This window comes from Aptenodytes patagonicus, chromosome 2 (genome assembly GCF_965638725.1).
Source record: "Aptenodytes patagonicus chromosome 2, bAptPat1.pri.cur, whole genome shotgun sequence".
Lineage (NCBI taxonomy): Eukaryota > Metazoa > Chordata > Aves > Sphenisciformes > Spheniscidae > Aptenodytes > Aptenodytes patagonicus.
In genome coordinates, this window is record NC_134950.1 from 68,571,860 (window position 1) to 68,586,085 (window position 14,226).

Consider the following 14,226-nt stretch of genomic DNA (forward strand, 5'->3'; position numbering starts at 1 on the left):
AGCCAAATGTACGAAGCAGCAGGGATCTCATTCTTGTCAATTTTCTACTGATAGCCACCCACTCGCATAGCTACTGCAGATCTCGCTGCTTACAGGTATTTCTCATGAGTGCAATGAGTGCCCCTATGCTTTTTAGCTGCAACGGTTAAACATCAGTGTCATCTTGAAGGCATGATTTCAATTACTAAAGGCAGCACTTCTCATACAGCCTCTGGCTGCGACCCCAGTTCTTGTAGGCAGTGCCTCATTTTTCTGTATCACAATTCCAGTTACTCTCACTAATTTTGAGAATGTGTGTTTTAAGGCAACACACTTCAGCTGGATTTGATTCACGGACAGTATGAACAACCTGTGCATTTTAGTAGTGCCTGTGTAACAGGTTATGCTGGGTTACTGTTTCGTAAGCTGTGTGAAGCTGGTACCAGTGGTAAACAGTAGCAGGCAAACACAGAAAGCCTGACTGTTTTGATATTCTGGCTATGGTTCAAGAAGCATCCTCCTAACGTTGGCCTTCGTGGTGTGCCTTTCTGTATAATGCCTCTGCTGGATCCTGACCCTGCCTGTTTTAACATTAAACAAGTAGAGACATGTAGGTACTGTTTACAGCCCCACATTTCACTTGCTTGAGCAGACTGAATTCTCACCAAGGATGAATATTTGTGAAACTTCATGGGGAAATGTGGATTCACTTTACTAAATGCACATTTATGAATTGCACTGTTTTGTATTTTCATTCAAATTATTTTGATTTTGTCGTCTGTGAAATATTTGTCATCTGTGAAATATTCTACATGTAAGGTAGTATGAGAATGTAGATTATCTGATTCGACTGCTGACTATAGGAAATAATCCAAAGCATTTTGAAATCAAATTGTAAGTGAAATCAGCAGTATATGTGTCCTCCATTGGTTTGAAATCTCATTGCCGTGTGTAGTTCTCCTTTCCTTCAAAAAGAACCATGAACTGGTCAGACTGGCATTTCAATATTTTCCTCAACTCCAGCTGACAGTGCCCGCAGGATGCTGTGTTAGGCGATAGCAACTTCAGTTATAGGACACCACGTCTTTACCTCTGAGGTCTAAAGTATCTCAAGTAGCTCTGTGTTATTTGTTGGTTTGGACTCAGTGAAGTCTGCATACGTTCAAATACGAGAAGGCAAAGAAAACTATGGAAGAGTAGGAGTCTGCAGAATCAACTTGCATAGTTTTCATACAACTGCACTTCATAAATTGTAGGGATGAGACAAAATGCAGTACCTGGTCTTTCCATCATCTTTTTCTTTTTTCCTGAAGAAAACAGGGAGCTGCAGATACTGTGTGAGATGTGGTGGCCTTGCTACACAATTTTGTGTAAATTTTCTCCCAAGTAATTCGGGGGGGGGGAAGGGCAGGAACAGCTGGGTAGTTATCTGGAGTTATTTTTAATTGAGGCAGCTTTGCTTATTTGAAAGAAATAAAAAAGGTATTTTCAGGAAAATATTGAAGAAATAGTGAAAGCTTTCTTTCACCGGCAATGGGCAGTTTCATCTCCATTGGGGTGATGTAAGAAATGCCACAAAACAGAGGCAGAGGTAGGTCATGTTATGTTCTCTTAATCAGAAGCTGCTAACCTTCCGCAAATCCTCAGTGTAAGCCATTCTTGGCGGTGCTAAGGTTAAAATTCCTATTTGTACAAGTTAGAAACATGTTTTAGGACTGAAAGTTTTTCTGCTTATTGCTTGTATGGCAAGAAAATGTGGTTAGTGATCACTTACTGTGATTCTTCAGTTTCTTGTGGTTGAAAAGCACCTTTTCCACCAAAATGGTTGAAATTAATTTTTATTTTGACCGTTCTAATTGTGAACCTCCAAAGCTCATGGTATTGTGATTTCTTTTTCCTGCTACTTCATTCTTTTAGCATTACACGCTGCTGCCCTTTCTGGCCATGTCAGCACAGTGAAATTGCTGTTGGAACATAACGCACAGGTAGACGCTTTGGATGTCATGAAACATACCCCACTTTTCCGAGCCTGTGAGATGGGACACAAAGAAGTGATACAAACACTCATTAAAGGTCAGATGTTACGAATTTACAAACCTGTTCAGAGTTCTGGTGCTGCTTTCTGTGGGACTGGGAAATAAACAGCATAGCTGAGCAAGAGGTGGGGTAGAAAATTACTTCCTTAGAGCAGGTTTTGTCTGTAAGTACCCTTTGTGGAACAGCAGTAGTACATGTAAAAGATTATCAGAGTGTTGTGCAAAATGGCTAGAAGAGTTAAATCTAAAACTTTGAAAATTGGGGTAGTTCTTTTCACAGCTCTCTTCTGCTCAAGCCTTTTCAAGTACGTGCTAGTCTCTCAAACTGCCTCTTCCCCTAGCAAGTCATTGTTTTTCTTTCTTTTTTTTCCTCCAGTAAATAAGACCAAATTAAGCTTTCTTCTCTTTTGTGAGAAAGCATTTTTAGGCTTCTTTGAAGACTTTTTGACTATTTAAATTAATCTTTATTTTTTAATGAAGGTAGCTATCAAAAATCCTAAATCATTAATATTTTCCTCTGGTTGGTTTTTATAAGCAGTTTTTTATTTGTAGACAGAAGGAAGATTTAACAATGTACACAGTTTTAGATAATTGTAAAAACTCTGCTGAAATGTAAGAAGTATGGTGAAAGAACAGTGGTATCTTAGATGCAAAATTCTGTCATTATAGCTTCGCAGAAACGTTCCAAGTAGCTGGAAGCAGCCTCCCTCCTACTTGAGATATTATCCCATTTATGGACAGTTGAAGTATCCAGGCTAAGAAGTTGCAAGTTTTCCATCAACCAGCCTTTCTTACTGAAAAGCATGCTTCCCTCTGTGATCTGCTGGGTGTATTTTAACCTCCTGTTAAGCTCTTCCTCCCACCCCTATGCCATTTAGCTTTTGTAGATGCAAGAAGCTTGGTTATCAGAATCTGAGTTATGTTTAATTAAATATTTTATGATATAGACAGTCGTTGCTGGTTGGTTCAAGTTTTTATATTTGTGGAATTTTATTTTTGTACGGAGTTTTTACATCTTACAAGAACACAGAGAAATTCATTATCTGCATAAGAGAGCCTTAGCATGCTTGAATTAAAAAATCAGGCTTTTTTCAAGTCATTCTTACACTGTGAATATTTTATTTTGTCTGCTTTAGAGACTTAAAAAGAGATTTCATCTGAAGTCTGATTTTCAAAAGTGATTTTGTTGTTAAGAAAGAAAAGTTTCACTGAAAATTAATAGGCCTGAAACAAATAAAGGCTAGGTTTTTCAAAGGCATTTGACAAATCTGGAGATTCTAAAGCACCTGAGAGGATACTCAGAAGCTTGTAAAAAAGATGCCTGACCCTCACTGGAACTATTTCATTCCCAATTAATTTTGATTTAGGGTTTAGGATTTGAGTAACAAAGTTGAAGTTACTTTCAGAAATATTTGTCCGAATTGTCAGTTTACCAAATACATTCTAGTTGAACATAAACTTATTTTTTTCTTTGCATTCAAAAGTATTTTCTTTTTATGTTCAAAAATGTATTTGTTGTTACAGGAGGAGCAAGAGTAGATTTGGTTGACCAAGATGGCCATTCACCCCTTCACTGGGCAGCCCTGGGAGGAAATGCTGATGTGTGCCAAATCTTGATAGAAAATAAAATCAACCCTAACGTGCAGGATTATGCAGGTAGAACACCTCTGCAGTGTGCTGCTTATGGAGGTTACATTAACTGCATGGTAGTGTTACTGGAAAACAATGCAGATCCAAATATTCAGGATAAAGAGGTATGTTGTTCTTCACTGGGCTGTTTAATCAACTTTAGAATAACCATAAATCAAAACATTTTCCTTTTCTTCAAGGTCATTCTCTTTTCTGGGATATAGAGGCATCTTTGCTGCTGTTTATCACGGAAGGAAATGCATCCTGACATAATTTTGCCTATGGCTTCACTTCTAAAATCTTGAATGAAAAGTAGTATTTTAATACGCAGCATGAATTGAAGATTCATATTTTTCCATATCACTTTTGACTTTTCCTTATCAAAGTGTGATCTTATGAGGAGTCATATTAATCATCTGATTTCTTAACTTCTATCGTTCCTTATTAACAGCTGGCATAGGAATGTGATTTTATAGCCTGTAATGTGTTTCTTCAGCGTAGAGATGGAGCAAGTAAGATACTGCAAGTGAGATTGCACAAGAATGGCTTCAATTACTTATCCACATAAGTATCCACATACGTATCACTCTTCCAGGTGAAAAAAAAAAGAACACTGATTAGTTTATATGTTCTTTTGTGCCATTATTCAAGCAGTAAGTGAAATTAGGAGCCAGAATAATTGTGCAATATGTAACAGATTTCTTTGTTATATGACATCATTTCTCAGAAGTCAGTAGAACTTCATCAGTCAAAAGAATTTCACCCAATTTGTTAAACTTCTCTGTAGCTATTCATTGTAGGGCATGGATAATTCCAGGTAATGGAAAAGTGGTTTTTATTATGAGTTCTACAAAGCATGCTGGGGAGGTTTTCCAACCTGCTACCAGCTCTGTATGGCATCAGCTTGAGTACAGCTGAACACATCGGCTCCACCTATTTCGCACAGAGACACTGCAGCATGCTCTTCAGCCCTTGGGGTTCAGGGGGCAGCTTGCTAGCACTGAACTCAGAATGTCTTCATGTTTTTCTGTGGTACCCAGCCTTCTAGGCATTTCCTACATTTGGAGTTCAGAAAAGCAAGATGCAGACAGGAGGCATGGCCTGGAAGTGAAGTGAAATATCTATGTTTTGTTGATATTAACAGAGCTTGAGGTATTCACATTGTGGTTCTGTGATCCCAGTCCCAAGAGTGGTCATATATGAGCTGGGTGTATAGAGTGCATCTTGAGAGTTGGACTTCTGCTTCATGTGAGCGAAACTAGACTTCCGAAATCAAGCTCATTTTGAAAGCACAGCTGGAGTCTTTCTTTGTTTGCCTGGCTGATAAGCTTTCCTCAAACTTCATCTGATTTTGAATTCTGTAGTAATTCTTTCAGTCTTGTCACAGTGTTTTGGAGCAGCCTAGAAACCAGTCTGAACTACAAAGGTTGATGAGAGCTGCTTCAGACCTGGGCAGCATAGCTGCAAAGAACGCAACTCTAGAGCTAGTCTCCTAATGCTGTTTTTCAGCTGCTTTAGGTGAAAAAGCACTAGTGTTGTAATCTTGTTTAAAAAAAAAGAAAAGTTACTTCATTTTTAAGTGCTGTATTCTTTTATTTTAACAAGGAAGTTTATTTAGAAGAATTAGTTTGTCCTTCATGTCCAGAAAAGCATTGAATTACAGTATGATTTACAACTTTTATTGTGGCAGAAGAGAGTTTGGGGACAATATTTATTTTTGTTCTGTTCTGTTGTTTACAGGGAAGAACTGCTTTGCACTGGCTCTGTAACAATGGCTACCTTGATGCTATAAAGTTGCTGCTTGGTTTTGATGCTTTCCCTAATCATATGGAGAACAGTGAGGAGAGGTATTGCTTGTCTGAATGCATTATTTTGTAATTTAGCAAAAGTGCTACTTACTGATTTAAATGTTAAGTGTTCAGATATTGCCAGAGAATTGTGATCTTGTATCTAAAAGGAGTGCTGTAGTCTTGGGCTTCAGTGTAAGCAGCTTTTCTAATATGAAAAATCTCTTCTTTAAGTAAGACATTGAAACTTCAACTGGTTATACTTTTGAACCTTGAACTTACAGAGATTTCTGCAAGTACTTACTCATTCTAGCCATTTGAAATATTAAAGATCTTTTTCATTTATATGAAGTTGACAGTGGATATGTACAGCAAAGGATGAAAATGCACTTCTGCTGCTGTTGGAGTAGACTGGAGTTTTTCTTTTCTATTCGGTGAGAAGAAAGAAAACGGGAGAAATTGAACGTTATGTTTTAAAATAGTGATTACAAATTACCTGGTGGTTAACTGTATTCTAAAGGCCTAGTTTAAAAAAAAAAAATCCTCCTATAATCATAAAGAGACAGTACATTTGCATCTCTCTTCTTTGTCTTTCATTGACATATAAATAATAGTTTTTTAAAAGTGATTTGGGTTGTGGAGTTCAAATTAGTCACCTGACTGTGAAGATAATTACTATTAGCAGAAATTTATAATGCCTTTTTTAGAGTAGATGACCTCCTCATAATTATAAATAAAATTATGATCAGTATGCCATATAAATTTGAATATTTCAACATTTTAAATAACTTAAGGACTTTGAAACCCCATATTTTCGTGCTAAATTTGAGACTTCCATACTTATCCCAGTTTTTAATTTCTTTCTTTCCCCATCATTCCTCTGTCATTCTCTACTCTAAACCACTCAGATCTCTCTTCCTTTTCTGTTCTTATTTTTTATTGAGAAACACAAATGAAAGTATAAGTAGTTCCTAATTAAGTAGTGCCAATGCTCTCTTTAGTAATTTTTGATAGAAAATTAAATAAACAGTTGTAATTAAATTACTCTTAATAAGTAAGATTAAAAGCCACTATTTTGCCAGAAAGGAGGCTGCTATTTTCCTTACTTTGTAGAAATGTGCTAATGATGCTCAAATGTCAGGAAAAGACCTTAGCTGTGGTTTTACTATAGTCATTCAGTTAGTATCTATTTTTGTTTCCCTTCTGGCATTAATATATGTTCTTATGTATAAACCTAGATTACTCAAAATATAACTAGCAGTAGTCTAAATGTCAGCCCTTAAGCACTAGTCCATGTGCAGAACAAAACAGATCCCCAGTATTTCTAGATGAATCAGTCTTTAAATATAATTATCCTAAAAATATATATATTGTATGTGAAAATTGCACAATTGCCTCTTAATAAACATCTACAAACCTTGTTTTGTTGTTAAGAGCTCGGACACTTGGAAAGTGGAAAAATCAAGTCGAGTGTTGTAAGCGAGAGTAAAAATAAGCTCCTGAATATGGTTAATCCGTAATTGGATGAAATTGGTTTTTAATCAGTAACAATTTCACCAAATAGTAATTTTTTTTCTAATATACCTATAGAAAGAAGCTTCCCTTCTTCACTTTCTTAGAGTGCAATATGAGATATCAGTTCAAAATTCAAACATAGTGGTTAAAACTAACTAGGTTTGTGAAAAGATGGGGCTGAGATTGCATCTAGGATTTTAAGCTGCCCACTTGCTTGCAGATACGTGATCAAGTGCTAGTCTGGAGGGTGGTAGGTTTGTTGTTCTTTGTAAATTTATTTCGTAATCCAACTTGATGTCCTGCGTGCATCCCGTGATGCCAGGTTAGCTGCTGCTTGACCAACTTCATGCTAAATTACGTATAACAGCTGACAGCTGATGTCTTCTTTATGTGTTTTCCTGTGAAGCCAGCTTGATTTAAAAGCTATCTGCTTTAGAGATAACCAGCGGAAAAGAAAATTTATAACAGGCTTTGAACTGACACAACAGAGTAATGGCTGGTTGTGAGGACTGTATGTGAGCAGCCTTGAATGGGTAGTGTCCAGTTGTACAAACCCCTATTAGATTTGATTTGAGTGATTTTTTACTTTCAAAGGTAGCTCTAATGGAGTTAGAGAATCCACGTTTAAAAATACAGGTCTTCATGACTGGGATCCTTAATATAATACATTGTCTTGGTACATACATGCTAGTAGCATAAAGTTTACTTTAGTATCTTGTACCTGTTAATTAAAATATTCAAAACTAGGTATACTTTAAAAATGTGTTTTTCTGAAATGAGGTCCCTTCTGAAGTTCCCATTCCTGGGTTATCAAAAATCTGTACCTGTTTAAATGCTATCAGCAACACACCTTGACATACAAATTTTCATGTTATGTCATTGTCTTTATTCCTGCAGACACTTCAGTTCAGATACTGTTAATCCTTCCATCAAATCATTGCTGCGTGGCAAGTCCAATTGTGCTTTCTGTCTTTCTTTGCTTACCAGCACTGCATCCTAGCAAGTTACCATCAAGAAGAGCCCTAATTTTCACAGTCGCATGCATTGACACTTGCTATTTGATAGTCTTGTATTACATGGTCTTGATTATGGGTTGTGACTGATAATTTTCAGTCACTAAATGTCTTTGCCTGATGTTTCAGTGTTGGTGAGGGAGATATGTAAATTTTGCTCCTGTGTTGACAATGGGAAATTTGGGAATTATTTTTAAAAGGGCTTAGGCATCTTTGACACCATTGAAAAGCAAAGCCATTTAATATTTTTAGCACCTGAGTCCATTTGAAAACAGACTTAAGTCTTCCTAGTGCTTTAAAAAAAAATAGTATCCCTTGATACAGGTGTAATCCTGCTGCTTGGTCAGTCATACTGTCCTCAGTCATTGTCATAGAAGCTAAGCCAGATTTGACAGTAAATCTCTAGAACTTAAATTCATATGGAAATAACACAAAAAATGTTTTAACTTGCTTTTTATTTAGATTATATTTCTGTATGAGAACCTCAATAACACCTTTTTAAGATTGCTTGCGTAAAGCAGTTGATCCTATGGATAAGGCTTTGAGGATTTTGATCCAACACTTCATATAGTCATGGTGTGTAGAATGAGTAAGACAGGAAAATAATATTAAGAAATTAGTAAAACAGCCTACTGAAAACAGTGTTTAATCTGTCTTCATACTAGAAGTTGCCTTAGCATGAAATGAGGATGAAGTAAATGCACATTATGGTTAGAATTCTAGTTCAATGATAATTGTTGTGGGTTTGTTTTGGTTTTTTTTAGATATACTCCACTTGATTATGCCTTGCTTGGTGAACACCATGAAGTGATTCAGTTCATGTTAGAACATGGGGCTCTGTCTATAGCTGCCATACAGGACATTGCTGCTTTCAAAATTCAGGCTGTCTACAAAGGATACAAAGTCAGAAAGGCTTTCCAAGAGAGGAAGAATCTTTTAATGAAACATGAACAGCTGAGAAAAGATGCTGCTGCCAAGTAAGTCTGAGACTTGGAATCTACTCCAGCAGATAGACATTTGTCATAAGTTTGTATATAACGGTGTATGATTTTATCGGTTATTCATCATCATTTATTGTTCCTCTTAGTACAGTTCATGAAACTGTAGGAAGCATATAATGGATTTTTTTCCATACACCTATAGATGGAAATTGTTTTCCAGATAATCCCAAATTAAATAACAAGCTTTATCTAATGTACAAGAACAAGGCAAAATACCAAAAGCTGAGAAACTAGCATGTTGGCATCCGTGAATCTTTGCCTGATATTCTGTATTATGATAAAAAGGCTTGGAAAACATTTATCACTCTAAGGTAATGGAAATAATTATTGGCCTATCAAGTCTTTGATATCCGTTTTGAAAAGAAATTAAAAAGTAGATGACGGGAAAAAAAAAACAGGAAAAGCCTGGTTTAATAAGGCTTAGCTTACTGTTTCACAGGAGGGGTTGTGCTTTTCTAGCAAACTGAACTCCTGGATTTTAATTGCAACTAGAGAGTTACCATGAAATCGTTGTATTAGATTATAGATAACTAACATATGCAATTCAAATAGTTATTTGTAAGATGTGCAGGTTCTGACTGAGTTTCTACCTATTTAAATGAGGTAATGGTAGCAAAGTGGTGAAATTCTAAAATCAGAAGGTACATAAATGATCATCAAAATACTTCGCTTGCTTGGACTTTATCCTTAAGATTCATAATATGAAGAACAACAAATTAGCACCTCGTTTCTCTTGAAGAAAGCCAATTCTGGAATGAAAAAACATAACAATCTGAAAAGATTTCTGCATGATTTTATAGTATTATTTCTGTAAAGAGAGGTCATATGAATAAACACACAACATAATTATTGCACGTAGAGGTGTTCTTGTTGCATCCGTGTATCATAGACAAAGTCAGCTGCACTCTGCTCTATTTCAGATTTGCTGTTTTGATATTCTATGTAACTGGCCAGTCTGACCTCCATTGGGATGAATGCTACTGCTAATACTGGTTAATAATTGTTAATGCCCAGTAAGAACCAAAGCTAGAAATATCAGATAGCTAATCTCTTGCTCACATTTTTAGATCCTAAAGTTGTAACTTGCAGCCCTCCTACTATTTGCCTTTTCTGCTGAAGTCAGTAGAAGTCAAACCCATGCATGGAGAAGCTGCCTTTGAAAATATGCCAAATATCTTATGTATTTCTTTTTAATTTGGAGAACTCTGCTTCTTGCTGTGTGGTCACAACTGACTTTACCAAATGAGGTAATTTTATTCTTTGTGATGACAGTCATTTTTAGAAGAATCTGTGATACCCCATCTAGAAGATAAAATGAAAAAGCATTACCTCATGGAAATTTGGGGGTGTTTTTATAATTGTTTTCCTTGTGAGTTTCTGATATACTTCCTGAAACTTACTAAGCTGTTGTTGATTTGTTTGAAAACAATAGAAACAAAGTCTGTATACCAAATACCATAAAACCAGAATTAAAATACAATTGGAGTGTACAAGCAAATCAAGTTGTCACATAACAAATTTTATTTAATTGCATTTTTACGATCTGTAATAAACTGGAGGGGACATTATGTTGTCATCATTCTGGTACCCATCTGTGCATTCCACAGCTAAAATTGACCAGGGTGTTGCGACATACAAAAAACCTAATATCCCTACGGATGTTTAAAAATCTGCTCTCCAGATAAAAGTGGACATTATGTGGGAATCCAGAATGATGGTGAACTCCTAGATTGAAACACACGCCCCCAATTATTTCAGTGTATGTATTTAAAACTTGCTTTGTAATATGTTATTTTAGAGAGTCTCACTAATATAAATCATTCCTAATTCTGCATGTTTTTAATTAGTCTGTTCTTTTTCTTTTCTTTTATTTTTTTCCCCTTAACAAAAAGTCAACCAACAACTCATACCTGTATTATTTTCTGGTAAAGTTACATTCACTGTATTCAGCGCCTGTGAAATATTTCTATGCAAACATATTCTCCCATGTTGAACAACCCTATATCAAAGAAATGATAATTTATAAAAGGAAGATTGATGCAGGCTAAAACAACATGCACACTATTATGTCGTTGAGCAAAGAGACATATCAGGAGACCAATTTGGGTAAGCAGGGAAGCCGTGACAGAGCTCAAATGCAAAAAGGCAGCATACAGGAGGTGGAAGCAGGGATGGGCTGCAAAGGAAGAGTGTAAAAACATTGCTTGGGCATGTAGGGATGGTGTCAGAAAAGCCAAAACTCAAATGGAGTTGAGGCTTTCAAGGGATGTCACAGGTAACAAGGTGAGCTTCTGCCTCTACATTAATAGGAAAAGGCTGAGCAAGGAAAATGTGGGCCTGTTGCTGAATGGTGCGAGTGATTTAGTGACAACAGACACAGGTGTGGCAGAAGTACTCAATGCCGCCTTTTCCTCAGTCTTCACCAAGAAGGTCTCCCAGGCCTCTGTGCTTAGAGAAGTGTTCAAGGAGGAGGAGAACTGCCAACTGTGAATGAGGATTAAGTCAGGGATCACCTGAGAGAACTCAGCCCAGACAAGTCCATGGGACCAGATAGGCTGCATCCAAGGATGCTGAGAAAACTAACTAACTGATGTCCTTAAAAGGCCACTTTCCAACATCTTTGAAAGGTCACAGATGGTGACCCAATGGGAAGGTCCCCAATGACTGGAGGAAAACAAATGTTGCACCCGACTTCAAAAAGGGCCAAAAGAACAATCTGACTGACTGGTTGGCCTCACTTTGGTCGCTGGGAAACTTACAACAGACATAAGCTGAAACCAGAGAGATTTTGACTGGAAATAAAGAGAATTTTTTTCACCCTTGGGACAATCGAGCAGTGGGACGGGTTGCCCAAAGAGGTTGTACGGTCTCCATCCTTAAAGGTTTTCAAGACCCAGCTGGATAAAACCCTGAGCAACCCAGTCTGACCTCATAGTTGACCTTTTTTTGAGCAGAACTTTGGCCTTCATGACTTCCTGAGATCCCTTCCAATATGTGTTACCTTATGATCGTATGATCTTTTGGAAGAGGGCAATGTTGATGGGATATATGAGCAGTAAACATTTTAACAGCCATAAATGTGTCAATATAATAGGTACTTTTCTTCAGTGGGAATGAAAGTAACTGGTTATTAATAGGTGGGATGGAGAACCTGGCAGGAGGGAAGCAGTGCTTTAGGAGAGTAGCACAGAGGAAATCTGGGAAGGAGGCATTTAAAAAACAGTCAGACTATATACAGGTAAAATGATGGACTTTTAAAACTTTTTTACAAAGAGGCTTTTGTTTTACTTTTTATAAAACCAGGTCTTTAGGAAAATAATATTTAAGGGTTTAAAGCATATTCAGAGAAAACTGATGTCCAATAGATTGGGTTTTGAAAGGGCTGCAGAACTCATTCAGCACTTGTTCACCTTCCTTTTGAATTTCTCAGAATAAGTTCCTGAATCCATACTTTTGTTTTTACTAAGTCTTCCGGATTTCATTCTGACCAGTTGGAGGAAACTGATTGAGAATATGGATATGAAAGGGAAGTGGATGAAAGTGATTAAGAGTCAGTAACTCGTGATATTTAGGAAGAGAAGAACAGGAAGGAAATAAAACAGTTCCATTAAACAGCCTTCAGTAGATTCCCAAAAATGTTCTAGCAGCAAGAGAGTACAAGTAGATTATGAGGTTCTTCAAAAAACTGGTAGTAAGGCCTGCATGCTGAGAAAAGATAGGAGGTGAAGCAAGAGAGAAAATAATGAGCTCTTCAGCAACCTGAAAAGGGAAAGCACATAGTGGAAATTTGGCACAATTACTAAAATTGAGGGTAATAATAACATACAATGATAAAATTAAATACGCTGAGGTGCAAAATAAGAACAACTAGCAAGGGATGTGAGGTATCACAATAAATCATTGTAAACATACACATTGTAAAAGGAAGAGCAAAGAAAGAGTTGGTCCACAAGTGATGGTAAGAAGGCTGAAGTTTCTATGTCTTCTTTTGCTTCGGTCTTCCTTAAATGTCAAATGATGACCATTAGCAAACGGAATTCACACTAGTAACGAAGGGCAGCAATGCAGGCTAAAATACTGAAACAACAGTTTAGAGACTGATCGGGTGAGTGAGATGCTTTCAGATCAGTGTAGCCTGATAAAATTCATCCTGAGGTGTTTAGAAAACTGATACAATCTTAAAATGGTTACCCTTAAAAACTTTAGGAGGACCACTGGGACTGGAAAATTCACAAAATGAGCAGTGTCTGCTTTCTCAAAGGGGAAGAAGAGGAGTCTGTAGACATACAAACTTCAGTCCCAAGAACCACAGAATTGTTGAGGTTGGAAAGGACCTCTTGAGACCATCCCTGCCCCTGCTCAAATAGGGTCAGCTAGAGCAGCTTGCCCAGGACCATGTCCAGTCAGGTTTTGAGTATCTATGCTAATGGAGACTCCACAACCTTTCTGGGCAACCTGTTCCAGTGTTTGACCACCCTCACAGTAAAGAAAGTGTTTTCTTGTGTTCAGATAGAAATTCATGAGTTCAAATTTATGCTTATTGCCTGCTGTCCTGTCAATGGGTGCTACTGAGAACAGTCTGGCTCCATCTTCTTCATTCCCTCCCGTCAGGTATTTATAGACATAGATGAGATTCCCTCCTGAGCCTTCTCTTGTCCAAGCTGAATAGTCCCAGCTCGCTCAGCCTCTTCTCATATGAAAGATGCTCCAGTCCTTTAAGCTTCTCCATGGCCTTTCACTGGACTCATTACAGTAACTCCATACCTTTCTTATCCTGGAATGAGTAATCAAACTTCTATGTATCTGGAACATAACAAAGCAAGAAGTAATGGCTGGTCTGAATTTGCTAAGAACAAATTCTATCAAACCTACTCAATTTTCTTTTGTGACAAAGTAACAAGTTTTGTGGCCGTGGAGAAACAGTAGCTGTCATTCAGACTTGCCTGAAGTTTTCATACTTTCTCATGTGCCATTCTCATTAGCAAAGTAGGGCAATGTAGCTGGAATTAAACTGCTATTAGATGGGTGAAAATTGCTTGGAAGAACATATGCAAAGAGTAGTTTAATGGTTCAACTTTAAACTGGAAGTGTGTATTGATGAGAATTCCACATAAATCCATCCTGAATCTGATACTATGCAGTGTTTTCATTTAAGAAGTAAAATGTTAAATTTCCAAATGGCACCAAGGTGCATCAGACTTGTAAGCGCATTGAAGACTAAAGCAGAAATCAGAATGGTGTTAATACATATGAGAAGTGGTTGAGG

The 14,226-nt window shown here is 37.1% G+C and overlaps 1 protein-coding gene across 7 annotated transcripts in view; it reads left to right on the top strand.

Annotated features, from left to right (window-relative positions):
- Positions 1 to 14,226, top strand: part of INVS (inversin) — a 105,090-nt gene that overhangs the window by 70,965 nt on the left and 19,899 nt on the right. For all 7 annotated transcript variants that reach the window (XM_076330140.1, XM_076330145.1, XM_076330143.1 and 4 more), the window contains 4 exons: positions 1,897 to 2,052; positions 3,540 to 3,769; positions 5,385 to 5,491; positions 8,724 to 8,936. In XM_076330140.1, coding sequence (XP_076186255.1) covers positions 1,897 to 2,052; positions 3,540 to 3,769; positions 5,385 to 5,491; positions 8,724 to 8,936 — 706 coding nt within the window. The remainder of the gene's footprint in view (positions 1 to 1,896; positions 2,053 to 3,539; positions 3,770 to 5,384; positions 5,492 to 8,723; positions 8,937 to 14,226) is intronic.